Raw genomic sequence first — 27,779 nt, 5'->3', positions numbered from 1 at the left:
ATGACCAACCTAGATAGCATATTCAAAAGCAGAGACATTACTTTGTCGACTAAGGTCCGTCTAGTCAAGGCTATGGTTTTTCCTGTAGTCATGTATGGATGTGAGAGTTGGACTGTGAAGAAGGCTGAGCACCGAAGAATTGATGCTTTTGAAGTGTGGTGTTGGAGAAGACTCTTGAGAGTCCCTTGGACTGCAAGGAGATCCAACCAGTCCATTCTGAAGGAGATCAACCCTGGGATTTCTTTGGAAGGACTGATGCTAAAGCTGAAACTCCAGTACTTTGGCCACCTGATGCAAAGAGTTGACTCATTGGAAAAAACTCTGATGCTGGGAGGGATTGGGGGCAGGAGGAGAAGGGGACAACCGAGGATGAGATGGCTGGATGGCATCACGGCCTCGATGGACGTGAGTTTGAGTGAACTCCGGGAGATGGTGATGGACAGGGAGGCCGGGCGTGCTGCGATTCATGGGGTCGCAAAGAGTCGGATACGACTGAGCGACTGAACTGAAGGTGGTAACTAAATGTCTGCACCAGCAAAGATGTTATATTTGTACATGGTATTTTGCAGAAGCTGTTATCCAGGACTTATAACAAATAAACATCACCAGTTCACAGAAGCATCAAATACTGGACCACCAAATGAATGCTATACACATCTCTAAAATGACAAATTCACTAAATTACTTTAAAAAAAAAAAGGCTATCTGTAGGCAGATATCAGTTCTTGTGTTCCTGAAGTAGGACCAAGTTGATTTTTTAATGAATTGTCATGTCTTGTCTTTTTGAATTTCACATATGGTACGTGATGCAAATGCCAAGCCATCAGACAAATACTGAAGCCTACCACACACTTACTCCAGGTATGGCCTTTTCCACTTATTTTGTGACCCAGATTTTCTCTTTTAACAGGAGTAGAGCAGTAGGGTTACAGGTAGCACATGGGAAACTACATCTTCACGTGTTTCACCTGCATCCACACATACACACCACAGCCTTCAAAGCAACGTGTGAGTGCCTGACTTTATGGTCATTTACACCCTTGCACAAAAGGTCCAGATTCACAATACATAAATGCCACGCAGCACTCCCAAACCCAATTCCTACAAATTGTAGAGGTTGTTATTCAAAAGAGTTGTTTGGTAAATTAGTAACTATGATGGCATCGGTACATTCACGGCCAATGGTTGGTTTGATTTCATCACTCTTGGCAACATAAAGGTATTCACTAGAGTTCATGTGGAGCATATCCACTGATCCCTGCTTAGCACCTTAAACAATCACATTGTCATAAAAGTTGCCCTTTATCTGTTTGTTCCTCCTGTTATCATGTAAACTGCTCTACATCTAAAGAGCAAAGGTTGATTTGCTGAAGGCAACACAGTTGATATTCCTGTTGAGAAACTGGAATTACATTTCCTCTCTAGGACTACTCTAATTCTCATCTTTGGTGTTCTTCCTTTACTGATTACTTCTACATTCCAGAAATTCTCTTAGTAACACATGTGCAGCTTAGCACCCTGTCGTCATTTAGGAATGTGCTTGGTAACTTGACACGTGCAGCTTCAGAATGCTTCCTATGTCATGGTTATTTTATCTCCTCTTTTGATTGGACATTCCTTCTTCCCATCACGCATCAGTGGCTCTAGGTAACCTACCATGGTGACACAATCCCTTTCTGTAAAACTGTGTCAGGTTATATGATTAACTTAATGTATAACTAGTCATCATCTTAACCCATTCCAGTGTTCTTGCCTGGAGAATCCCAGGGATGGTGGAGCCTGGTGGGCTGCCATCTATGGGGTTGCACAGAATCGGACATGACTGACGCAACTTGGCGGCAGCAGCAGCAGCAGCAGTCATCATCTTAAAATCATGTCCCTTAAAAATGCTATTTTCTGAAATAATGTCTAGAGGTTTTCAACAATTCTGTCCTAAGTGATCCTGTTTTATAGTTTTCATAGTGAAATGGGAGAAAATCAGAAAATATTTACAGAGTTCATTCTACTGGGACTTGGTCTTGGCCCAAGGACTCAGATGCTCCTCTTTGGGCTCTTCTCCCTGTTCTGTGTCCTCACCCTGCTGGGGAACGGGGTCATCCTGGGGCTCATCTCACTGGACTGCAGACTGCACACCCCCATGTCCTTCTTCCTGTCACACCTGGCCATCGCTGACATGGCCTACGCCTACAGCACGGTGCCCCAGATGCTGGTCAACCTCCTGAGTCCAGCCAAGCCCATCCCCTTTGCTGGCTGCATCACACAGACCTTTCTCTTTCTGAGTTTCGCTCACACCAAGTGTCTGCTCCTGGTGGTGATGTCCTATGACTGGTATGTGGCCATTTGCCACTCCCTCCGATATTCTGTCATTGTGAGCTGGGGAGTCGGCATCAGCCTGGTGGGGACTTCCTGGGCATGCGGCTCCCTCCTGGCCCTGGTCCATGTGGGTCTCATCCTGAGGCTGCCCTTCTGTGGGCATCATGAAATCAACCACTTCTTCTGTGAAATCCTGTATGTCCTCAAGCTGGCCTGTGCTGACACCTGGCTCAACCAAGTTGTCATCTTTTCGGCCTGTGTTTTTATCTTACTGGGGCCGCTCTCCCTGGTGCTGGGCTCCTATGCGCACATCCTGGCCACCGTCCTGAGGATCCAGTCCGCTGAGGGCCGCAGGAAGGCCTTCTCCACCTGCTCCTCCCACCTCTGCGTGGTTGGGCTCTTCCTTGGAGTGCCATCATCATGTCCATGGCCCCCAAGTCCGCCACCCTGAGGAGCAGCGGAAGATCCTTTCCCTGTTTTACAGTTTCTTCAACCCCATGCTGAACCCACTCATCTACAGCCTGAGGAGCAAAGAGGTCAAGGGTGCCCTTAGGAGAGTGCTGTTCAAGGAGAGTCATTTCCTGTTGGAGTGACATTTGAATCACTGCCCCCGCCTGAAGAGTTTACTTGGAACTTTGGTACTGAGTATCTACCAAAGCTTATCACTCTGTGTCTCCAAGACTAAGTCATCCAAGACACTCTGTAAAGAACTCTCTTTTCCTCCCCATAAATTAGTTAGGTTTTGCTGCATTCATTATATTTAATTCTATCAACCATATTTACTTTTTCATTTAACTACTTGGTGAATTAAGATGATCCAGAGGGGGGGAAAAATTATTTTATCCACTGCTAAGGAGCCCAAAAGGTTAAAATAGACACTCTACCTCTGACTCCACTGGGCGTGTGCAATAATAGCAGAATAACAGACGTTAGTGATATAACCACATTCATAGCAATTTTAAAAAATACTGTTGCTACAGGGAGACACCCAGAATCCATGAATAACTTTGTCCATGTTCACCCCACATTCGGATGTTTCCTCTCAAGTGTAAATCCTCTTAGAAATAGTGACGTATAGTTTGTCAGTCGTGTACGACTCTTTGCGATCCCACTGACTGTAGCCCACCATGCTCCTCCGACCGTGGAATCTTCCAGGCAAGAGTACTGCAGTGGGTTGCCATTTCCTTCTCCAGAGGATCTTCTCAACCCAGGGATTGAACTCAGTTCTCTCCCGCATTGCATGCAGACGCTTTATCCTCTGAGCCACGAGGGAAGCTGTACCAAAATGCCTACTTAGACTTGGGGGAAATTGATTTTGCTGATCAAATCCTGTAATCTGCCTTACAATTTATGTGATCAGAAATTGAGTCTCATATACAGCTGGCATCCCAGGGAATTGCCCAACAAAACCCATTGTCCAGTCTGCGCTGGTCTTTTGATGGCTGCTTGTTCCAAACTCTCCTCATCTTCTCAAGAAAAATATCTACGATTCTCTCTGAATAGACATACCAAGGAGGAGTTAGCAAGTGCCGCAGCCCAACTTTGAATTGCTGGATATGAATGGAGAGCCTTACACAGAGGCAACTGAATGGAAAAAGGGGTGTAATAACAATAGTTAAAAGTATAATTAAGTACTCCATGCCACCTGCTTCACGTTGATTGATACTTTATAGAGATCATCTCCTTTTATCATAACAAATGCATTTTTCATTATCATCCCATTTTATAGATGCAAACATTAAGGCAATAGCAAATGTGAGACTCATATCCCAACAATATGACTCCCAAGTCTTTTCTACTAACTGAATAATGTAGTACCTCACTATCAGAGTTATTAAACTAAGAATAAGGTGAACCTATCCCAACATAGGATATGTTGGGAGGCTTTGTGTTTCTTCTCAGGCTAATGTGTGCCACAGTGAATCTGGGAGAGCTAGGTATTATTTATTGAAGGCTTCTGGTCCTGGTCAGAGAGTTCTGTGGGCATGGTTGCTAAAGATGTTCAGAATTTTGTAGCAACACAAAGAGGGTGGGGACAGAGGCTGTCGAGATTAGAGGTTTGGTTTAGACCTGCATGGTGTTAAGACCTAAACATAGTAGGAACACATGTTCCTTAGGAACTTCTCTAAGGTCACAAGTGAGTCAGTGGGGGAACTTCATAGTAGCCCTATGAGATAGAGACTATTCACCACTTCTTAGATGAGGAAACAGAGGCACAAAGAGATTAAATAACTTAACTAAAGCCTCACAGCTAATAAGTACTTAGTCCAGAATCAGACCTAGGCAATCTGATTACCAAACCCATAGACATACCTATATATAAAAATCAAATAGCTTGTGATGTTCCCAGAGAAGAAGGAAGTGGAGGAAAAGAAAAACTTTCAACATCCAGTCAAAGATAGGCCTTGAGCTTCACGAAGAAAAGGTACGTAAGTTTGTTAAAGAAAGCAATTTCACTTTATACTGGTGTAAAAATGAGGGAGCAAGAAAGGATTGGGAGTCCAAGGGTCCAGAGTAGAGGAAGAGCCTATCAACTAGGATAGTTAAACAGAGAAAAGTGCAAGAAAGAGATAACAATGAAGCTTTAAATTGATGGTTTGCCAAATTCAAGAGCATTAGAAAGAGTGCTTGTAACTTGTCCAACATGGATATAATTTTTAATTCCAATAGTTCCTAACACAATATTTAAATGGTTGTTTCATTTCATGACGGATGTTGCTTACTACGTTGCCATGTGCAGAAGCATATCCCCTTTAGCAGCACAGGGGACCACTCAGCCTTGGAGGGAACAATGTGATAAGGGGTCCCAGCTGGAGCTCAGATTCAGCTGCCCCTTAATGAGTCAGTTGGCAGAGGCTCCAGGGGACTGACATCTCTCCCCTTGAACCTGTTCCTGCTGCTGCTACTAAGTCGCTTCAGTCGTGTCCGACTCTGTGCGACCCCACAGACAGAGGCCCACCAGGCTCCCCCGTCCCTGGGATTCTCCAGGCAAGAACACTGGAGTGGGTTGTCATTTCCTTCTCCAGTGCATGAAAGTGAAAAGTGAAAGTGAAGTCACTCAGTCGTGTCCGACTCTTAGTGACCCCATGGACTGCAGCCCACCAGGCTCCTCTGTCCATGGGATTTTCCAGGCAAGAGCACTGGAGTGGGGTACCATTGCCTTCTCCGTGAACCTGTTCCCAGACAACCAAATACTAAGGAAAACATGTGAGACCTTCCCTTGGGCAAAGAGATTCACATTTTGTTTTCTTATTTCCAACATTTTCTGATCTTTCACCTGGGATCTACAGAACATTTCTCAATTACGTATTATCTCTTCATGTGGGGAAGGACAAGTATCAGTTTCTCTCTTTATCCTTACTGCCTTAATGCTCCTAACACAAATAAGCACTCAGCAAACACTCCTTAAATAAAGGATGCTTTAACTATCAGCTGCATTTCCAAATTTTCAGTGGAGCTATCTTCTGATTGCTAATCTTCCTTAAGTCTCTCTAATTGTGAGTTATAGTTACAAAGTTTGATCATCTGATAATTATGAAGTGCTTACTCTATGGTAAGAACTACATAAAATACTTTCAAACAATCTTCGTATCAAAATCTGTAGAGTGGGTACAATTGTTATCCTTATATAATGATGAGGAAAATGAACTTCAGGGAAGTGAATTGATTTACTCAAGGACGCAAAATAAAATAAATAAATTTATTTCCTTGAATTTTATTTATTTTAAAAATCAAGGAAGTAAAATGCAAGGTCAGGCAGTTTGGCTTTAAAATAATTCTAAACCACTCTTTTGTAGAGGATCTGCTGATATTCATAAACTGAATGGCTGGCATCTGTACTGTTCATAGTAAACCCTCAGGAAACAGAATGAACAAATCACAGTCCCTGTGTCCTAATTTCTACCCATAACTTACAGGCCTGGGAATGTGTTACCTTGTATCCGTTTAAGTCAAAGATCTTACTATCCCTTAGATTTATCCAGTTCTTGTTTTTAGTGTATTCTTATTTGATGAATATTAATGATCAAGAATGCAGTATTGGTCTAGGATCACAGAGAGGAAAGGAGACACATTTGGGTAGAAATTTAGCATTTACTGTAAAAACTGCTAAGGCTGTTTATTCATTTCTATCACAAGGAACAGTGGTCATTCGCTTTGCAGAGGAGCGTGTCCACCTGCTGAACCTGTGATTCTGGAAGGCCGGGATGGGAGGTGCTGTCCTTAAAAAACCCAGGCAAGAGGGTGGAGGCTGTTATCAGTAATAGCTGCAGTAAGGATAGGAATGGGAATCCACGTGTGGCGGCGGGCTCACTTGTGGCCTGAAATTGGCACCTGCAGCATATTTGGCATGTGGACCGGGGACTGCCAACCGCAGACCTGTAGGACTGCTGTTTACCACTTACTGTGAACGTAGATTATCATTGTTAATATGGGCTGTTGAGAGAGGGCAAAAACAAATGAGCGGAGAGCTGGAATGCTGTCCGACTGGGTGAAAACACGGCTGTTTTCCCAACCAGCAAGGGGAGTGTCTTATGCTTCTTACTTTCTTGACAAACTTTGGATAGCATTGGCTCATTTTGATCTTTCTTTAACCTGTGCTTCTCTTTGTTTCCAATTTTTGAAGTTGTGTTGGGCCAAAAGTAGAGGTGGATCCTTGAATACAGTGTGATTCAGTCAACAGAGCGCTGGCTTAGATTCAGGACATCCCAGTTCCCCCACTGACTCACTTGTGACCTTAGAGAAGTTTTTTACTCCTCTGGCCTATAGTTTCCTCATCTATAAAATGAGAAGTTGAACTAGACACTCTTTGTGGGTCTTTCTTATTTCCTACTTTCTGTCTCTCTTAGTTTCCTCACGGTTCATTGGAATTTGGATGTTGAATTTTTCCAAAGGAATACAGAATGAGTTTCATGCAGAGAAAATGAAATGGATTCTTAAGATAATCGAATGTCTTGGGCTCTAAACATAGTAGGAACACAATAGTAATGGCTGAATTAATAAATGAGTTGAACATTTAATGTTCCAGGAAATAGGAATTGTATAAGGCTGGCTAAAGCATAAGGTGAAATGCTCACTCTAAGAAAAGTTAAATCTTATTAGCCTTCTCAGATGTTGTTAAGAGTAATTTCACTGGATAGGTTCTGGGACCTGGAATAAACTTAAATAATGTCTAATTTTGTATCTCTAAAATAATCATTTTAATATATAGTATTTATTGAGCATTATTAAGTTTCAGGTATTGTGGTGAGATACATGCATTATGTTTTTTTATGCCTGAGCACCTTTGCTGTCCACCTGAAACTATCACAACAGTGTTTTTTAAATTTATTTATTTTTTAATTGAAGGATAATTCCTTTACAGAATTGTGTTGCTTTCTGCCAAACATCAACAGAGATATGTGCATTATTATCTTGTCTAAGCTTCGTAACAGTTCCGAGTTTAGTACTTTTATTACAGTCATTTTTAAAAAGAAGAAATGGAGGCACAGGGATGGTAAGAGTTATAGGAAAGTGTATGACACAACCTGAGTTCTAATCTAGGTCAGCCTGACACCACAACCACACCCGTAATCACTAAGCATACTGCCTCCCTGTAGCCTGGACTTCGGGAATCTTTCTCTACATATAGTAAAGTTAGACTCAAGAAAATCACCCTGAATATTCTGAAATTCCGTTTTAATAAAAAGACAAAAATATAGCTAGCAGAGTTTCAAAATAAATATAATGAACAAAGTAGTAATATACAAACAAATTGTTTAACTGAGCAAAAATTCCTGGATGCAGTAGAGACAAATGAACCACACAGAGGAAAACAAGTGAAAACCACTAATGACTCTGATGAGAGATGTACAGCCTCTCCAGTGATTAGAGGAATTGATTTTAAAGCATGAGATACCATTTGTTTGCCCATCAGCTGGACAAAAAGAAAAAGACTGATACTTTATAGTGTGGCTGAGCATATGGGCAATTAGGAATTTCCCCATAGTCTTGGTGGAAATATAAATTGATTTCATGGTTATCTGGGAATATGTCTTCCAAAATTAAAATCTGCACACCTGGTATGCAACAATTCCAATTCTAGAAACATATCCTATAGAAATATTCACATATACATGTTAAAAATATGTATGTGTAAATTTACTTTAAATTGAAAATTTTGTAGTAGCAAAATGCCACAAATAACCTTATATCCTTCAACAGTGCAGTTGTTAAATATTATATAAGCCTACATTTTGGAATATTTTATATAACTATTATAATAAACAAGTTTTAGTAATTAAGTTCAGTATGGGTAAACAAGTAATATTTGGAAGATTCTCATAAGTAAGAAAAAGTCATATTGATATAGTACTTGATCATAAAAAAACACAAAGAAGTCTGGGATATATGGTCAGCGCATGTTATTTCCCAGGCATAATAGGAAACAGTTTTGTTAACCATCTAGCAGTCTCTGCCACCAGTAACCAGAAGCTCTGAGTTCCTAGCTCTCTGGCCCTTTAGGACATCACTGAAACTCTAGAGGCCTGGTGGTACTAAGGCTGGAGAAGAGAGACTTGAGTCTCCTCCCAGGTCCTCAGCAGCAGCTCTGCCAGTGATACAGATGGATTTGTGTCTGATGTTATGTGAAATACAATCCAAATAAAGCTTCAAGGCAAATCCTCTAGGCCCCACTACAGCAGGCATTCTGAATTGCTAATACTCCCCAGATCACTTCCTGAGGGCTGGTGTCAGCCTTGATCATCAAATCTTTAGATAGTAGGAAATCCCATGGACCTGAGTTCAGGTATAGCAGTTTTGGAGGAGGGTGGGGGTTGCCCCATCTTTGAAGTGTTAATAAGATGCCACCCACCCTGTCTGTTCCAAAGAGGAGCTGGGAATTTCAAAATGGTAATATACACATCAACAATTTTTAAGCTGAAAAGTACTAAACATTATTTTTAGATCTATAAAATTGAAAATCATCAGTTCTCTCCTCTCACCTTATTTCTTTTCTCCTCCCCTACTTTCTCTATGTACTTTTCCAGTTCAGTCACTCAGTTGTGTCCAACTCTGCGACCCCATGGACTGCAGCACACCAGGCTTCCCTGTCCATCACCAAACCAGAAGTTCACCCAAACTCATGTCCATAGAGTCAGTGATGCCATACAACCATCTCATCCTCTGTCGTCCCCTTCTCTTCCCTCCTTCCATCTTTCCTAGCATCAGGGTTTTTTCCAATGAGTCAATTCTTCGTATCAAGTGGCCAAGAGTATTGGAGTTTCACCTTCAACATCAGTTCTTCCAATGAATATTCAGGACTGATTTCCTTTAGGATGGACTGGTTGGATCTCCTTGCAGTCCAAGGGACTCTCAAGAGTCTTCTCCAATACCACAGTTCAAAAGCATCAATTGTTCAGTGCTCAGCTTTCTTTATAGTCCAACTCTCACATGCATACATGACTACTGGAAAAACCATAGTTTTGACCAGACAGACCTTTGTCGGCAGAGTAATGTCTCTGCTTTAGGCATCATTACTTTTTACCTGACCCCTTATAAAACACACAGGATTTAAAATGTGCTCTCTTTAACTAAAACGTACTATAATTCAATTCTGTAGAAGATATTGAGGAAGATCCAAAGAAGATTGTCTGAACAAAAGTTATAACTGGGCAAAGGGTTAGATTTGGGATAACCCATTAGACAGATAAATGATCCTTTCTTCCCAGAAGGCAGGATATAATAGGAGATTGGACACTCATGCTTGAAGATGGTGGAGAGAGTGGAGAAGTCTGCATTTCCGGTTATCCAAAATGCTTTTCCCATGTTGTTCGTATTGAATTGGTAGAGCAGAACGGACCCAGAGAGCAAAGTTGGTAACAAGTCAAGATGCTAAATGATTGAATCTTCCAGTGTGCAGTGGTCATCCAGTACTCCCTGCCTGGATCCTTCTCCATGGCATTCAGCAGAATAAATTATTAGTGTGTGTGCAGTGGGAATCTCTCTGTGGGCTGCAGCAATGCTACTGATAGAGCAATATGGACTTCCTGAGCTATTTTTCCTTTTATGAAGCCAAGGCCTACCCAGTAGGATTTTAGAGGCACCCTAGAGTCCCTTGGACTGCAAGGAGATCCAACCAGTCCATTCTGAAGGAGATCAGCCCTGGGATTTCTTCAGAAGGAATGATGCTAAAGCTGAAACTCCAGTACTTTGGACACCTCATGCGAAGGGTTGACTCACTGGAAAAGAGTCTGATACTGGGAGGGATTGGGGGCAGGAGGAGAAGGGGACGACAGAGGATGAGATAGCTGGATGGCATCACTGACTTGATGGACGTGGATCTGGGTGAACTCCAGGGGTTGGTGATGGACAGGGAGGCCTGGCGTGCTGCAATTCATGGGGTCGCAAAGAGTCAGACACGACTGAGCAACTGAACTGAACTGAACTGAGGCTTACAATGATCAGATCTCTTCCTCTTGCCTTCAGATACCCAGAATTTCTGTACCAAGACTGTCCTTTGTTTCACAATCACAAATAAGCATGCAGATGCATATATTCATGCTAGGTTATAAATAGTAGGTATTAGGGAACCTGTTTTGATAAGAGTTACAGTCCTAGATACCTAGAGACTGACACTCCTCTTGCCAATTTCACCTATTTTAATTCTCACCTCTTCTGAAACCAGTGGCCACAGGAGATTTTTAGCTACTGTCTAAGTTAGCCTAGACAGCATATTCAAAAGCAGAGACATTACTTTGCCAACAAAGGTCCATCTAGTCAAAGCTATGGTTTTTCCAGTGGTCATGTATGGATGTGACAGTTGGACTATAAAGAAATCTGAGTGCAAAAGAATTGATGTTTTTGAACTGTGGTGTTGGAGGAGACTCTTGAGAGTCCCTTGGACTGTAAGGAGATCCAACCAGCTCATCCTAAAGGAAATCAGTCTTGAATATTTATTGGAAAAACTGAAGCTGAAATTCCAATACTTTGGCCACCTGATGTGAAGAATTGACTCGCTGGAAAAGAGCCTGATGCTGGGAAAGAGATTGAAGGCAAGAGGAGAAGGGGACAACAATGAGATGGTTGGATGGCATCACTGACTCAATGGACATGAGTTTGAGCAAGCTCCAGGAGTTGGTGATGGACAGGAAAGCTTGGTGTGCTTCAGTCCATGGGGTCGCAAAGAGTTGCACACGACTGAGTGACTGAACTGAACTGAAGTCTCTAAAGTCTCTGAAACCTGCCAGAAGATAGGATAATGGCAAAAACAAAACCACGCAAAACAAATATCCATTAAGTTTCACAAGTGGGGGCCAATTACGTAAAGAGCAGTAATCCCCACCCTCCATACAATGGAAGGTCATGCAGTCAGCAGCAAACAAAAAACAATGTGGAGGAACTTGCCTGGTGGTCCAGTGGCTAAGAGTCTCCACTCCCAATGCAGGGGGCCCAAGTTCAATCCCTCGTCAGGGAACCAGATTCCACATGCCACAGTAAGACCTGGCATGGCAAAAAATATAACAAACAATGCGGATGCTCTTCTGTATCTTATACAGAAAAACCTCCAAGTTACATTAAGAAAAGCAAGTAATAGGAGGTATGGATAATCTATGGCCATATGTGCTTATATACACATAAAATAACTCTGGAGAGATACAGAAGAGACCATAATAGAGAGTCTGGAAACTGGAATGATGGTGACAAGCAACAGCACAACTAGGCTGAAGTTTATAAAACTTCAACTTCTTTAAGAAAAAGAGCATACATTTATGACTATCAAATTAGTTCTGGCCTTGAAAGGGGCCCTTGGTAGGGACTCTGAAGCTTAAGTTTCACCAGCATCACAATAAATATACCTCTTAAAACAAGTAAAGGAAGCAGAATGTCAAGAAAAACTTTTGAAAGCTGTTTGCCATTTGAGCCACTTTTACCTACTGAAAAGCTAAATTAACAAAACAATCTGTAAATTGTAGCAATATTTCCTCAGATTAGTCTCCCAAGGCAAAAGAATTAAAAGTTAAATAAACAAATGGGACAAATCAACTTATAAGCATTTGCACAGCACAGGAAACCGTCAACAAAATTAAAAGACAACCTACACAATGGGAGAAAATATTTGCAAAAAATGAAACCAAGTGGTTAACATCCAAAATATATAAATAGCTCCTACAGCTCAATATCAAGAAAAAACAAACAACCCATCAAAAAATGGCTAGAAGACCTAAATAGGCATTTCTCCAAAGAGGATATCAGTTCAGTCGCTCAGGCGTGTCCGACTCTGTGACCCCATGAATTGCAGCACACCAGGCCTCCCTGTCCATCACCAACTCCCGGAGTTCACTCAAACTCACGTCCATTGAGTCAGTGATGCCATCCAGCCATCTTATCCTCTGTCGTCCCCTTCTCCTCCTGCCCCCAATCCCTCCCAGCATCAGAGTCTTTTCCAATGAGTCAACTCTTCGCACGAGGTGCCCAAAGTACTGGAGTTTCAGCGTTAGCATCATTCCTTCCAAAGAACACCCAGGACTGATCTCCTTTAGAATGGACTGGTTGGATCTCCTTGCAGTCCAAGGGACCCTCAAGAGTCTTCTCCAACACCACAGTTCAAAAGCATCAATTCTTCGGTGCTCAGCTTTCTTCACAGTCCAATTCTCACATCCATACATGACCACTGGAAAAACAATAGCCTTGACTAGATGGACCTTTGTTGGCAAAGTAATGTCTCTGCTTTTAAATATGCTATCTAGGTTAGTCATAACTTTCCTTCCAAGGAGCAAGCGTCTTTTAATTTCATGGCTGCAGTCACCATCTGCAGTGATTTTGGAGCCCCAAAACATGAAGTCTCTCATTGTTACCATTATTTCCCCATCTATTTGCCATGAAGTGATGGGGCCAGATGCCATGATCTTCGTTTTCTGAATGTTGAGCTTTAAGCCAACTTTTTCACTCTCCTGTTTCACTTTCATCAAGAGGCTTTTTAGTTCCTCTTCACTTTCTGCAATAAGGGTGGTGTCATCTGCATATCTGAGGTTATCGATATTTCTCAAAGATATACAGATGGCCAAAAAGCACATGAAAAGATGCTCAACTAATTATTAAATCAAAATTACAATGATGTATCACCTCACCAATCAGACTTGCTATCATCTAAAAGTCTACAAATAATAGATGTTGGAGAGGGCATGGAGAAAAAGGAACCCTCCTCCACTGCTGGTGAAAATGTAAACTGGTGTAACCACTGTGGATTATAGGAATATAGAGTTTCCTTAAAAATAGAGCTACCATATAATCTAGCAAACCCACCCCTGGTCATTTAACCAGGACTTACATAACAGGAGGGGCTTCCAGGTGGCACCAGTGGTAACACAGCTGCCTGCCAATGACATGAAGACATAAACAACACAGGTTCCATCTCTGGGTCAAGAAGGTCCCCTGGAGGAGGGCACGGCAACCCACTCCAGTATTCTTGCCTGGAGAATCCCACGAACAGAGGAGCCTGGCGGGCTACGGTCCATAGGGTCGCACAAAGTCGGACATGACTGAAGTGACGTAGCATGCCAAGTATATCAAAGGATAAGTTTTATACCTTTAAACTTCAAAACATGTCAATGTGTAACGTGTGATTTTTAAAAAATCGTATTGTGAGAAAGTTAAGACAGATTTTTATGCAAAATTCACACTAACTAACCTAAAACTCTAAAGCAGCGTGAAACTGTTTAGAGGGCAGCCTGTTGAAGTCCCAAACCTTCACAAGGAGAATCAAATCCATATTTGATGTAGACCAAACCAGAGTAAAGAGAGATTGAGAAACAGAGTGCTCACATTCAAAAGTCTCAGTATTTACTCAATGACGCAATGCATTTATTATTTGAATTAAGACATAGTTCCAGGGATTTTTTTTTTTTTAGTGGAACCAATAAAATTTCTAGAAAACAATTCTGTAAGCTCCTGGCAACTATTAATTCTTCCCTGAGCTCACCATCACAATGTTTTAGCTCCTTTAATATAAGGGACCTCCTTTTTCCAACTCCTCTGGAGAAGGCTGAAAAGAGCCATTCAGTCAGCATTTCTTCCTTTTATTTTCTTTGGGGATTTCGAGTTGCTTTGGTAAATTCAAAGAGGACAGGATCCCTTGTTGTTCAGTGGCTAAGTCATGTCCGACTCTGTGACACCATGAGCTACAGCATTCCAGGCTTCCATGTCCTTCACTATCTCCTGGAGTTTACTCAAACTTATGTCTATTGAGTCGGTGATGCCATCCAACCATCTCATCCTCTGTCACTTCCTTCTCCTCTTGCCCTCAATCTTTCCCATGAACACAATGAAAAGGATCCCTTGGGACATGTTTCAAACCCAAATCTGAGGATGCAGAGCCTAAAAGAAACAATTCTGAGATAAGAGTATAGAGGACCCTAAGTATATGGAAGTATTCTGAAAATGAGAAAGCTGCCACTGATTAAGAGCTGCTAACTTAACCATTAGAATATATGAGATCAAGATTTAGAATACATTAGAAACCTTTTGTTACTTAAAAATGGTGTGTTCCTAGCATGATTTAAAGCCAAGATAGCATTTCAAGATTGATCTGTGCGAAGACAGCTTCTGTGACCAGAAAGGCTTGTGACCTAAAGCATTTATTTCCACCAGATGGTGCTATAGCTTCTGCCAAGCAGAAGATTCAGGTTTCCTTCAGGAGCTAGGAATCCTAAGTATGCTAGGACTGGGGACCAAACTGGTTGATGAGTCTTAAAAAATAAAATTAAATTAAAGAAAAAAAAGAAACACTTTGTACAAAGGCATTCTGGTGGAGCTTGATGCGGGCTACGAGGGTGAAGGCTGTTTCAGATGATCATGGTTCCACCACCTCCACACATACCCGGGTCAATGTCTCAAGACTTCCCGCTCACCTGCCGCCCAGCCTTTCCAAAATGCTGCTCTAACCGCTATCAGGCCCGTGTCAGGAACGGAACGTGCATATTAAGGAGTGGTGTACAGTGTCGGCGATCATGGGAATCTATCTCCCACACCACCCACACTTTCTATCCAGGGGCAGCTCAAGATGCAGCCTTTCCTTACCACTTTACTCATACTTTCCTTTAAGTTTCCCTGGGTTGGTATTTTTAATCTCTCTTTGGGCTTATCAGAGGCTGCTTTAGAATATTATCATTTGCATCTAAATTCTCCAACTTCTTCTGGGACAGAGTCCATGTCATAATTGCCCTTTGCCTATCCCACAATGAGCACCGTACCTTGAATTCATGCACAGTCATGAGATCACGAATGCAGACTGTCTAAAGAAAGTGCCCAGTTGCCTTGGCAGCCTGAGTAATCAGACGGATGCTAACCACCTGGCCACTACCTAGGAGCTAGGGGTGTGATGTCTTAAGTCACAACCTCTGTGGAGCTCTTTGATCATCACCAAAAGGATAGAACTCTCCACCTAACCCTCAGATGTTTTACTTCTGTATTTTCAGTGGCTTCATATCCCTGTCTTGAGGGAGCCATGGAAGCAGGACTATCTGTATCATAAGGGAATTAGGACTTTTCTGCTAAAGTGAATAGCATCTCTATCTCTCTCCATCTTTATTCTCATCTCTATTTTTCTGTCTCCCATTCCATGCCTTAACGATCAAAACTGGGACAGAGCAATACATGGCTGGTCACTCCCTCTCCCTCTTGTTGCCACAACCTCTCTGCCCCCACAGGGAGTTACAGGCAGGTAAGTGGGAACCTAGGGGTGCAATGTCAAGAGGAAGCTCTGGGTCTGCTCATAGGAGTAAGACAGAAAAACTGCTGTGCGGCTAAGGGAGTCTTGGCTGCCTTCTGAAAAAGAATGGAATAATATGAATAAAGGTAGAAGAGTTACACTTACACCTAAGGACAACCCCTGGGGACTTCGAGAGCTGGAGCAAGATACTTCGAGAATTAGACATTAAGGGTTTGAGATTAAGAATGAGGCCAATAACAAGGTTATCAGTTTTTACTTTCAGAAGGAGAGGTCATACACAAAAACCCAACTCTTTCTTTCAGTAATATGATGAGATTTTCATCTAAAAAAGACAAAATATTAAAAAAAAAGATACAATGCACATTTCCCAGCTTCTCCTAAAGGAGTAAAGACTCAAAACAAAGGAGGAAACTCGAAACCAAAGGAACCAGAGGAGACAGTGTGCCTTGAAGATTGTAGTCAATCCACTTCCTGTACCCGTCCATCCCAAATCAAAGTTAAACAGGTATATTATAGTAAAAGACCTAGGAAGTGCCATTATGGAGATTAGCTCCAAAGGGTGTGGAAGTTCAGAATAGAGAAGAGGGAAACTTCACCAAATAAAGTGACCTTAATGTTGAATCTTGAGGGATGTGTAAGAGTTTGCAGAAAGTAGGAGAAGGGAAAGTATAAGCTGAGGGCGATGGAAAAGCAGGTTTCTAAGTACAATCGAAAGATAAGAAAGGAAAGATTAGAGATCATTTGTTATACTCTTTTTTTTTTTTTTAATATTTTTTGTGCCACGTCTTAGCTGTGTCACGTGAGATCTCCAATCTTGTTTGTAGGATGTGGGATCTCTAATCAGCTGGCTTATGAGATCTAGTTCCCTGACCAGGGATCATACCTGGGCCCCCTGCTTTGGGAGTGCAGAGTCTTAGCCACTGGACCACGAGGGAAGTCTCAATTTGTTATACTCTTAAGTAACCATGTTGAGATGCAGATCCGGCCCTTAATCCCTGCTTTAGATCCTTCAGTGGCTTCCCCTGCCCTCAGGATAAAGACTCAGATCCTAAATGTGGTCCAGCCAGCCCCTCAGGATTTCTGGTCTCCACTCACACCACAGTTTCATTTTGTGCCAGTGTCCCTCCCCAACCCTCTAGACCTGAAACACTCTAGTTTCTGTTCAGTTCCTAAAATGAGCCAGTGACCTTCCGGCCTTGGGGTTCTCAAATCCTTCACCTCCGCCTGAAACCCTCTTCCCCATCCTCTTTGCCTAGTTCACTTCTATTCATCCTTCAGAGTCAGCTGAAATATTACTCCCAAACTATTGATTTCTCCACCTCCACAGACTTATTCTCTTAAGTTAAACATATAAACTTCCTGCACCAATTAAAACTGTAATAGCTATTAAGTAATCACTTGTTTAATGTTTATGTGCTGTCGTAATATAAGCTGATCAAATTTGCCTGTTATTCCAGGTATCTCTTGACTTCCTACTTTTGCATTCCAATCCCTGATGATGAAAAGGACATCTTTTTTTTTTTTTTTTTTTTTTTTTTTTTGGTGTTCTAGAAGGTGTAGGTCTTCATAGAACCATTCAACTTCAGCTTCTTCAGCATTAGTGGTTGGGGCAGAGACTTGGATCGCTGCAATGTTGAATGGTTTGTCTTGTTAGCGAAACAAGATCATTCTGTTGTTATTGAGATTGCACCCATGTACTACATTTCAGACTCTTTCATGAACTACGAGAGCTACTCTATTTCTTCTAAGGGATTCTTGACCACAGTAGTAGATACAATGGTCATCTGAGTTAAATTTGCCCGCTCCCATCCATTTTAGTTCACTGACTCCTAAGATGTCAGTGTTCATGCTTGCCATCTCCTGCTTGAACATGTCCAATTTACCTTAATTCATGGAGTTTATAGCACTGGACTTTACTTTCACCACCAGACACATCCACAACTGAGCGTTGTTTCCACTTTGGCCCAGCCACTTCATTCTTTCTGGAGCTATTTCTCCACTCCTCTCCAGTAGCATATTGGACACCTACCAACCTCGGAGACTCATCTTCCAGGGTCATATCTTTTTACCTTTTCATACTGTTCAGACACGACTTAGCAACTGAACAACAACAACAATAACATAAACTGACATGGTAAGGACTATGTGGACCATAATATCCCCAGCCTCTTATTCAATGCCTTGCACAAAATGGAAACACAACAAATATGTTGAATAACTGAGGAACTTAAATAATTGAATGAGAGTGCCTACTTGGGTTGAAGAGGGTGACTAACTATTGGAGATGGTAAAATCTAAGAGTTGAGGGTCCAACCAAGGAAATATTGATCCCATTCTTTCTATAAGGAATGAAAGGATATCCACAGCAGGATGCTCAGTGGATCTACTGGGAGAATGGGATGAAAATATTAGAACTTCTCATTATATTTATTTTCATCTCATTATTTTAAATGTCTGTTTTCTATATTATAAAGTACATGTATATTATTTGGTTTCCCTGGTGGCTCAGATGGTAAAGAGTCTGCCTACAATGCGGGAGACCTGGGTTTGATCCCTTGCTCGGGAAGATCCCCTGGAGAAGGAAATGGCAACCCACTCCAGTATTCTTGCCTGGAGAATCCCATGGACAGAGGAGCCTGGTAGGCTGCAGTCCATGGGGTCACAAAGAGTCAGACACGACTGAGTGACTTCACTTTCACTTTGTATATTATTTACAACTGAATAAAACACACTGTAACCATTCTAGGGAAAGATGTGGTTGTTCTCAGATATCATTTTCCAGGTGTTTTGTCCATGGGATTTCCCAGGCAAGAACACTGGAGTGGGCTGTCATTTCCTCCTCCAGGTGGTCGTTGTTCAGTCGCTCAGTCCTGTCCAACTCTTTGTGACCCCATGAATCGCAGCACGCCAGGCCTCCCTGTCCATCACCAACTCCTGGAGTCCACCCAAACCCACGTCCATTGAGTCAGTGATGCCATTCAGCTATCTCATCCTCTGTCGTCCCCTTCTCCTCTTGCCCCCAATCCCTCCCAGCATCAGGGTCTTTTCAAATGAGTCAGCTCTTCGCATCAGGTGGCCAAAGTATTGGAGTTTCAGCTTCAACATCAGTCCTTCCAATGAACACCCAGGACTGATCTCCTTTAGGATGGACTGGTTGGATCTTCTTGCAGTCCAAGGGACTCTCAACAGTCTTCTCCAATACCACAGTTCAAAAGCATCAATTCTTTGGTGCTCAGCTTTCTTTATAGCCCAACTCTCACATCCATACATGGCCACTGGAAAAACTATAGCCTTGACTAGATGGAACTTTGTTGACAAAGTAATGTCTCTGCTATCCCCTTCCTCCACGGGATCTTCCCGACTCAGAGATCACACCTATATCTCCTGTGTCTCCTACACTGCAGGTGGATTATTTACCTGCTGAGCCATTGAGGAAGCCCAAATGAGATGCAGAGGTCTATATATTAATATTATCCTATGATATATGTGCCCAAGCTAAAAATACCTATAGGTAAACTTGCAAGAACTGTGAACCGCTAGAGACCTAGGGAAAGTGTGAAGTCAAGCCATGAAGGATCTTGAAGGTCATACAGGCTACTGAATTTGGACTTTATGCTTCCAGAGATGGGGTCTCCTAAAGGGTTTTGTTCAGTTTTATTGAGGATAATGGACAAATAAAAATTGTATGTTTAAGGTACACAACTTGATGTTTCAATATACATACATATTATGAAATGATCACCACAATCAGCTTATTAACATTCATCACCTTACATAGTTACCACTTCTTTTTTGTTTTTCTTCTCTGCTAAGTCTTTACACACTTCATGGTGAAAGGGGCTTCCCTGGGGCTTATGCTTCTATTTTGGCATATTCCATTCCTGCTATTGGTATGCCTTTCCCCCTCTCCACCATGAAGCAGAATACTTTTTAAAGACAAGTCAACTCAAACATCATCTTATCCGTGAAGCTTTTTCCTACTCTCCAAGCAATACGCTCTCCTTTATGCCTGCATCAGACTTTGCGTGGATCCCAGCATAATACACCTTACACTCTGTTATCCTTATTTGCTACTTTTTCTCCTCAATTAGATTGAAAGTTCTTTTGGGGGCAGAGAGCTGGTTTTTGTATATTGAGTTCTAAAAAAATGCATATTAAGTAAATGAAAGGGAAAAAAAGTGTAGGCAATCACTATTTATACCTTGAATAGCATTACATTTAGGCTAGAGCCAAAGTGCAAAGTTTGAGAAAAGAAATAAAGGGAAACCTTGCCTGGAGAATCCCAGGGACGGGGGAGCCCAGTGGGCTGCCGTCTGTGGGGTTGCACAGAGTCGGACACAACTGAAGTGACTTGGCAGCAGCACCAGCAGCTGTTTTTCACTTCAAGCACCATTCCATTCCAAGGGTGAGAAAGAAAAACATATTCATCAGAATAGAAAAGGATAGTTAAGAACCACACTTGTCAAGTCAGGGTGGATTTAAAGGAGAAAGATGGAGAGACCACCGTTGGTCAAATTAAGAAAAGAACTGAGTTCAAAATCATTCCAAGGTGGGTCGAGGATCAGGTAAAAAGCAGAATCAAAAAGGCCAGAGAAATATAGAAAGAACTGATCCTGGATGAGCTGAGGGTCATTTAACTAAGTGGGAGGCCACAGAGCCAACAACGTGGGATGGTGGGACCGGGAGGACATGTGGTCAGGTCAGTGACAGCCCGGGGGAGAAATCCGATGCTTCCAAAGGTCACTATAATAATCCCTTTGCTCTCAAAGCCTAGAACTACACAGGACAGTTCTCTGTCCTACCCACACCGTGCTGGATCTCAAAGGCACTGACTCCAGTTAAAATGCACCACCTTCCCCAAATCCAGAACCCTTTTTTCCCCCATTGAATACATCTCTCATTTTAAAATAACTTTACTTTGAATTAGTTTACCTTTCCCAGCTCTTATCGCTTTCTTATTGTAAATGAATTCATTAACATGCATAATTATCAGGCACTGTTAGGAAAGGAAACCAGCCCATATCAATCCCCTTCTACCCTTGTACTAGGGTGATTCTATATATTAGCTTAGTGAATCACCACAACAACCTAGGGAGGCAGGTATTATTAAATATTACTTTCCCCGCCTAAGACAGTAGAAAAACGAAGCCTAGAAAGATAAAGAGGAAGCACAGGAAGGTTAATAATGCCCAATTTTTGCATTAAGTAAGTGGTGAGCTGTGCTGTGTGTTCTCAGTCGTGTCTGAGTCTTTACGACCCACTGGACGGGGTCTTCTGTCCATGGGATTTTTCAGGCAAGAATACTGGAGTAGGTTGCCATTTCCTTCTCCAGGGGATCTTCCTTGGCCCAGAGACTGAACCGGCGTCTCTTGTGTTTCCTGCTTTGCTGGTGGATTCTTGACCTGCTGAGCCACTGGAAAGTGCTGAGGGTGGGAGTCAGATCCACCCCTATCTGAATCTAAATTCCATCCTCTTTCTACTGAATCATTCTCTCTCATCTCTGGTCCTTTATAGAGGAAACGGCCCAAGCAAAATATCAAGATCTTGGAATAGGATGACTGGCCTTATTAAGAAGCCCACTCACCAAGAACATGGAAAAAAAAAAGAAGAAGACCGCTGTGCACAGTGAAGGGAAGAGAAAACTGGGGTGCCGGATGATTCCCACATTGCAAACACCCCACAGACAGTGTTCCTCCATGGGGAGAGTCAACTCCCTAAGTGGTAATTTTCAGCTTTCCTACTTCCTAGTAATTTTCATCTTACTACTAGTTGAAAAGTCAGGTCAGGCCTTGTATGCCTAGCTCTCAATGACCCCAAGATCACTGACTCAAGGGTAGTGACTAAAGGAAAAAAAAAAAAAAAATGCCGCCGATAGGTCAAAGCTGGCAGATTAAGAGAAGGTCAAGTCTCTGAGACTTGACACTCAGAGAAGATGAAGGGCTAGAAGGAGAACCAAGGGAAGTCAGAGTGGAGCAGGAAGAATAATCAGGCTGGTTTAGAAGGCAGTGCCAGGAACTTCCATGATGGTCCAGGGATAAGACTCTGTGCTTCCAAGGCAGGGAGCATGAGTTTGATCTCTGGTTGGGGAAATAAGATCCTACATCCCACATGCCGCATGGCGCAGCCAAAAGATTAAAAAAGAAGAAGAAGGAAGTCCCAGCACCTCTGACCACACTACCCACCCCCAGGAGATAGCATGAAACAGCAGAGATCAGTCACTTCTGCCCAGGATCCAACTGGCTTGGCTCAGCCATTAGAAATCAAGGGCTATCTCACACTCTGGACTGAATTCTCTCTCCCAGTTGAGAACTAGACAGCTCTAGCTTAAACTTTTTGACTAACTGCACTCCCCAATCTTCTTCTCTTGCTGAGCATATGGCAAGTGGGAGGCCTGTGCTTACACACCTTAACTCTGATTCTCCTGGTTTTCCCCATGTCCACCCACACCTTACACAGCAGCTCGGAGTAGGTTAAAGGCTTCTGGACTACTTAGGGCTTAACTCCTCAGAGTGATACAGTCAAAGTAGCACACTCTTTAAATATAGAGATGTATCAGGACCCTGTTGGAGAAGAGACCAAGTGGCATTCTGTCCTAAAGCCTGTTCCAATGCTGGTAGGCCTGGTCAGCTGGGATCAGTGCAGTAGCCAATGGGCACAGTAATCTGGAAATGGTCTAACCAACTAGCTGTTGGGCTTATAGAGCATGGCAGTCCTAAGAACAAAACAGTCAGAAAGCCCATAAAGATTCTACTTACCTTCTCAAGTGATGCTAGTGGTAAAGAATCCACCTGCCAATGCAGGAGCCGTGGGAGATGCAGGTTCAGTTCCTGGGTCGGGAAGACCCCCTGGAGGAGGGCATGGCAACCCCCTCCAGTATTCTTGCCTGGAGAATCCCATGGATAGAGGGGCCTGGTGGGCTACAGTCCAGGGGTCACTCAGAGCCAGACATGACTGAAGCAACTTAACACACTTGACTTATTTCATCATGGAAACCCCTGGAGTAAGGAGTGAGGTTAGGGGCTGATCTAATTGAAATGAACATACCAAAAATCTCTGTCCCCTACATGTGGGATTCTTGCCCTATGTGTGTAGGGGACTACACCATAGAACGCTATGGGTTCCCTGAAGTCTATGAAAGTGAAAGCTGCTCAGTTGAGTCCGATTCTTTGTGACCCCATGAACTAATAGAGTCCATGGAGTTCTCCAGGCCAGAATACTGGAGTGGGTAGCAGTTCCCTTCTCCAGGGGATCTTCCCAACCCAAGGACTGAACCCAGGTCTCCCTCATTTTAGACAGACCAGCTGAGCTAGCTACCAAGGAAGCCCTCCCTGAAGTCTGTGAAGAGGCATAAAGATAGACCCACTCAACCTTGGTCTCAGAGACCAGGAAAATGCAAAGTGTCCCTGAAAACATCAGAGGAGAAATATATAGGCAGGAGAAAACGCACAGGCCTGAGATGTAGGCTTCGATACTTACATACCAACACACATACTTGTCCTGGGAAGAAGCCAGAAGGAACCCACGTCCTGGGAGATGTGAACTCAGGTCATACAAAGAGGAAAGACATGGACAAGCTATTTTGGAGAGGCCTGGCACTGGGAGAGATGGCCTCCTAGAGAGTCAAAAGCCAGCAGGAAAGGGAAAGATGGGGGTCTGGGGGATTGAGGGGTAGGGGGCAGGAGTGCAGGCAGAAAAGTGAAAAAGGAGCCGGATACACCCTTCCTCATGTAGGAAGAGACTGGTAGCCATCAAGGAAGAGAAATTAACGCTGAGGCCTCATGATAAAGACTCAAATACAGACGAACACAGAAAACTCAAGAGACACAGACTGGCCAAGAGGTGAGCTTCAGAAGAACACCCAAGCGGGGGAGGGGGTGGGGGGTGGTCAGGGGCCAGCTCAGGTAAAGACCTGGAGAAACACCCGGGAGAAGAAACACCAGGCAGATCTGAGAGACCTAGCCGACCCAGGGGAGGCCCCGCGGTCCGCTGTCCGCTCCCACGCCCTCGGGCCGGCCCGCGGGCCCAGGGCTCCCCGCCCGGCCCCGGGCTCCCGTCCCGGCCGGGCCGGCACTTCCCAGCTCTGACGCGGGCGCTGCCTTCACACCAATGAGGCCGCGGCGCGGACCGGCCCCGGCCCTCCCCCAGGAAGGTGTGTCCCTGGTTTCCTCACCTGAAACTTCCGAGGAGAACCAGATCCCTCCCTCCCGGCCGGGCGGGGCGGCCGGGGCCTGCGCTGGGGACGGCCGGCCGGCGGGGGACCCGAGGGGACGCGGGGGGGCGCCCGGACAGCATGTGACACCGACCCAGGTGGGTGCCCGGTGCCCGGCTCCGGGCGGGCGGCTGTGGCGCCCCGGCGGAGGGGAAGCGAGGGGGCGGGAAGCCCGGGAATCGAGGCCTTCACCTCGGGAGCAGCCGCCGCGGGCTCCCGGGGCGCGGGCTCCAGAAAGTGGGGGGGAGCGCGCCGGGCAGGTGGGCGGAGGTGGGGTGCGGGGCCCGAGCACCTGGTCTGGGAGAGGGGAGAGAAGCGGGAGGAAGGGCTCCTGCCTGGAAAACTTTGCTTCCGGCCTGGTCCCCGCCTCGGAAATGGGCACCCTGCCCTTAAGATGTTCCGCGGGCCGGTGATCAGGGCTCTTTCTTCCAAGTCCAGGCCCTGGGGAAAGCCCGCTCCTGTAATGAGGTGTAGCTGAGATTCCCTTTGTGGACGGACGCCCTCCCTGGAGGTGTTTTGCTGTCTGCTTTTTCCTACTCGGGCCGGGCCTTCTTCGCTTATCTGCCTGTGGACTCGCCTACTGTGTGTGTGTCTAAGCTATTCGCTGGGAGCCGAGGAGGTGCCTCAACCTGTAAACAAGGGCTCGCGCCCTGCCCCCCTCCCGTTTCCCCACACCCGGGGAGGGCTCCCAAAGCTTCTTGCGGATCCCAGCATTGCCTTCAGAACCCGGCGAGGTAGGAAGGGAGCTGTGCAGAGCTGGGGTGGGGGCGGGGGTGTTAGAACACCCTTCTGAGCCCCGATTCGGAGCATCTCCCCCAGCTCCGTTCCGCAAATCTCAGATCTAAGCCCCTGCTCGCCTTCCTGAATCTGGGGTTCCCAAGCCAGATTTGCCCTCCTGTCTGCCTAGACGTGAACTCTGGCCAGGACTCTTGTCAGATTGAGGGGAAGGGTGTGTCCGACAGACAAGGGAGGGAGCATGACTTTTCTATCTTTTGTCCCCTTCTGTTCCCCTACTGCTGTCCAGGATCTTGCATCCTTTGTCGACTCCAGAATTCCCAGCCCCTGACTAAAGAGCTCCTGATGTGGCCTCTTGTTCAGGCTTCCTGGTTTAGCTCCCTACGCGCCCACCTCTGGCCGTGGCAAAATGGGGATCATCTATTCGCCAGTCTGTGGGCCTGAAATTGGAACCATGTCCACGGTGGGGGTTTCTTGGGGAGCTGGGGAGGGGAAGGGATGTGGGGCGTCAATCAAATGAGATGTCCCATAGGAGGAATGTAGGTCACTGTCCTGGTGGGGCAGAAAGAGAAGGCAGGACGTGGGAGGAGGAATCTCTTATCAGAAGGATACAGTGGTTCTTAGTTAAGAGTCTTTATCATTTCGGGGTTCTTAGAGTGTATGGCTGTCCACAGTGTGGTCTGTCTGGGGTTGTCTGCGGCCTCATAAGCACAGTGTTTGTGGGATAGACAAGGAATATGTCATTCATGGTGTCTGGAGCAGTCAGTCACACTGTGGTGTGGACAAGGACGGGATCGGGGTTACTCAAGTGGTGTAGACCCAAGCAGATGATTTACAGCATCTGGTGCAGACAGGGCTGAGTCACTCACCATGTGTGTGGAGTGAACTGGAGCTGGTCACGTACAGTGTCAACAAGGTGACCGTCAGGGTCTAGGTTAAGGACACAAACAGGTCACTCACACTTCTGTGTGGATGGCACCAGGGCCACCGGTGGGTTTGTGGGGTCTGTGTTAGCATTGCCACTAATGATGGTCTGTGTAAGCCCATTGGGGCTACAGAGCACTGAATGATGTGGTGTTTTCAGACATTAGGGAATAGATAGAGGTGTTTATTACAGCTTTCACTTGGATGGTGGGGCTTTCCTCAAATATGTAGAACACAGATCTTAGCAGTTAGTGGTCCAGAAAGCTACTCTTATTTTGATGTAGCATCGAGGGCAGTAATGTCAAACAATGAATAAAAACATCCATCTATGGGTCTTATTTTTGAAAGCAAAATGAGAATGTGTCTTTTGATTTGGTGGGTATTTTCCTAAAATAGAATATAGATGACACAGTGTATATGCAGAAGTATTGTAATCGCGAGAGTACTTCAGTGATCTGTGGTGTAAGTCAGGATATTTGAAACTAACACTGCTGCAAAATCCTCTTCAGAAGTACGCTTGGCACTTGGCATTGGACTGAAGAAGCAGTAGTGTGATGAGGGGTGCAGGTGAGGAGGAGGGGGTATCTTTGAAATATGAATTCACATCTGGTGAGTTGAAATAGGCCAGAGCTAAGGTATTGGGGGCTTTATGGTGGGGGGGGGGGGTGTTGAGTTCTGTCACACATTGTCATTGGAGTGACTTGGAGTTTTGTCCTGAAAGAAGTCGCGTGTGAACAGAGGCAGCAGATGCAAAGATGACCCTGGCCTGGAGGAAGACCAGGTCACCCATGCTGTGCTCTGTCTTTGCCTGTACTCGGATAAAAATGATCATTCACCCCCAGTGCAGAAAGCGATGAGGCGGTGGTGCTAAGATAATGGGAAGTGCAAAAAAAATCTCTGATGCCTTTATGTGAGTAAAACCGCGTTTTACAGATCTCCTTCAGCTCTGTCACATTCCTGGTTTGTAATGCCTGATTCCCATAGGATTATAGCACAGGACGAAGAATAGGCATATGAGGGCTGAGCCAGTGACCACCAGTAATGCCAAAGGGGTAAAGATGGTGTTAAGAATAGTGTCAGTGGGAGACAGACATGCACTGTGTGACTAGGGTGGAACGGAAGATGTCCATGCAGCACTTACTGTCTGTAGATAACAACCTGAATGTAGCAGAAATACACTTATGTATTTAGAGGCTGCTTGTTTGAGGACATGCCAGTGTTTGGGCCTGTCGTTGTTGTTTAGTCGTGAAGACTCTTTTGCAGCAGCATGGACTGTAGCTCACCAGGCTCCTCTTTCCATGGGATTTCCCAGGCAAGAATACTGGAATGGCTTGTCCAGGCAATCTTCCCTACCCAGGGATCGAACCCACATCTCCTGCGTTGGCAGGCAGATTCTTTACCCCGGAGCCACCAGGGAATCCTGTGTATGGGTATAGGACCTCAACAATACACATGTCAGCGAGGCGAGACTACAGATTTAATCACAGGGTCTCCTTAGGCAAGTAGGAGCCAAGTTTCAGAAAGTGTTTACGGTGAGCAAGTATATTATTTAACATGTGGTTGGGAGAAGAGGGTCACGTCACTGCAGGATCATCTATAGTGATTATACTATTCTGTACTTAGGCTGAGTGTCGGGGGCAAATCACACACTGTGTCAATTAACTGGAAAAGGACATAAAAGCCCTTGTACACAGTATGCATGTGTTAGACATGGCCCCTTAGCCCATAGAGATAGTATCTGTGTGAAGGACCAGGAGCTTGTCACATGCGACAGCTGCAGGGTGGCTAGGGACATGCTCGTTTGGTTATGTCAGGCTGTCCCCATAGAATCTGCAAGGGTGGTTTAGTGTTTTGTATGTGTGTGTGTGTGCGTGCATGTGTGTGCTTATGTGA

At 44.4% G+C, this 27,779-nt stretch overlaps 2 protein-coding genes across 2 annotated transcripts in view; both read left to right on the top strand.

Annotated features, from left to right (window-relative positions):
- On the top strand, positions 1,967 to 2,906 carry LOC102189004 (olfactory receptor 2A1/2A42-like). The gene is given in 3 exon segments (XM_013963462.2): positions 1,967 to 2,720; positions 2,723 to 2,749; positions 2,752 to 2,906. Coding segments are annotated over 3 exon segments (936 nt in total).
- Positions 24,197 to 27,779, top strand: part of ARHGEF5 (Rho guanine nucleotide exchange factor 5) — a 29,938-nt gene continuing 26,355 nt past the window's right edge. The window contains exon 1 of the mRNA XM_018046831.1: positions 24,197 to 24,325. The gene's annotated coding sequence lies outside the window, so the exon portion shown is untranslated. The remainder of the gene's footprint in view (positions 24,326 to 27,779) is intronic.

The sequence above is a fragment of the Capra hircus genome, chromosome 4 (assembly GCF_001704415.2).
Source record: "Capra hircus breed San Clemente chromosome 4, ASM170441v1, whole genome shotgun sequence".
Lineage (NCBI taxonomy): Eukaryota > Metazoa > Chordata > Mammalia > Artiodactyla > Bovidae > Capra > Capra hircus.
This window is presented reverse-complemented; position numbering and strand designations above follow the sequence as displayed.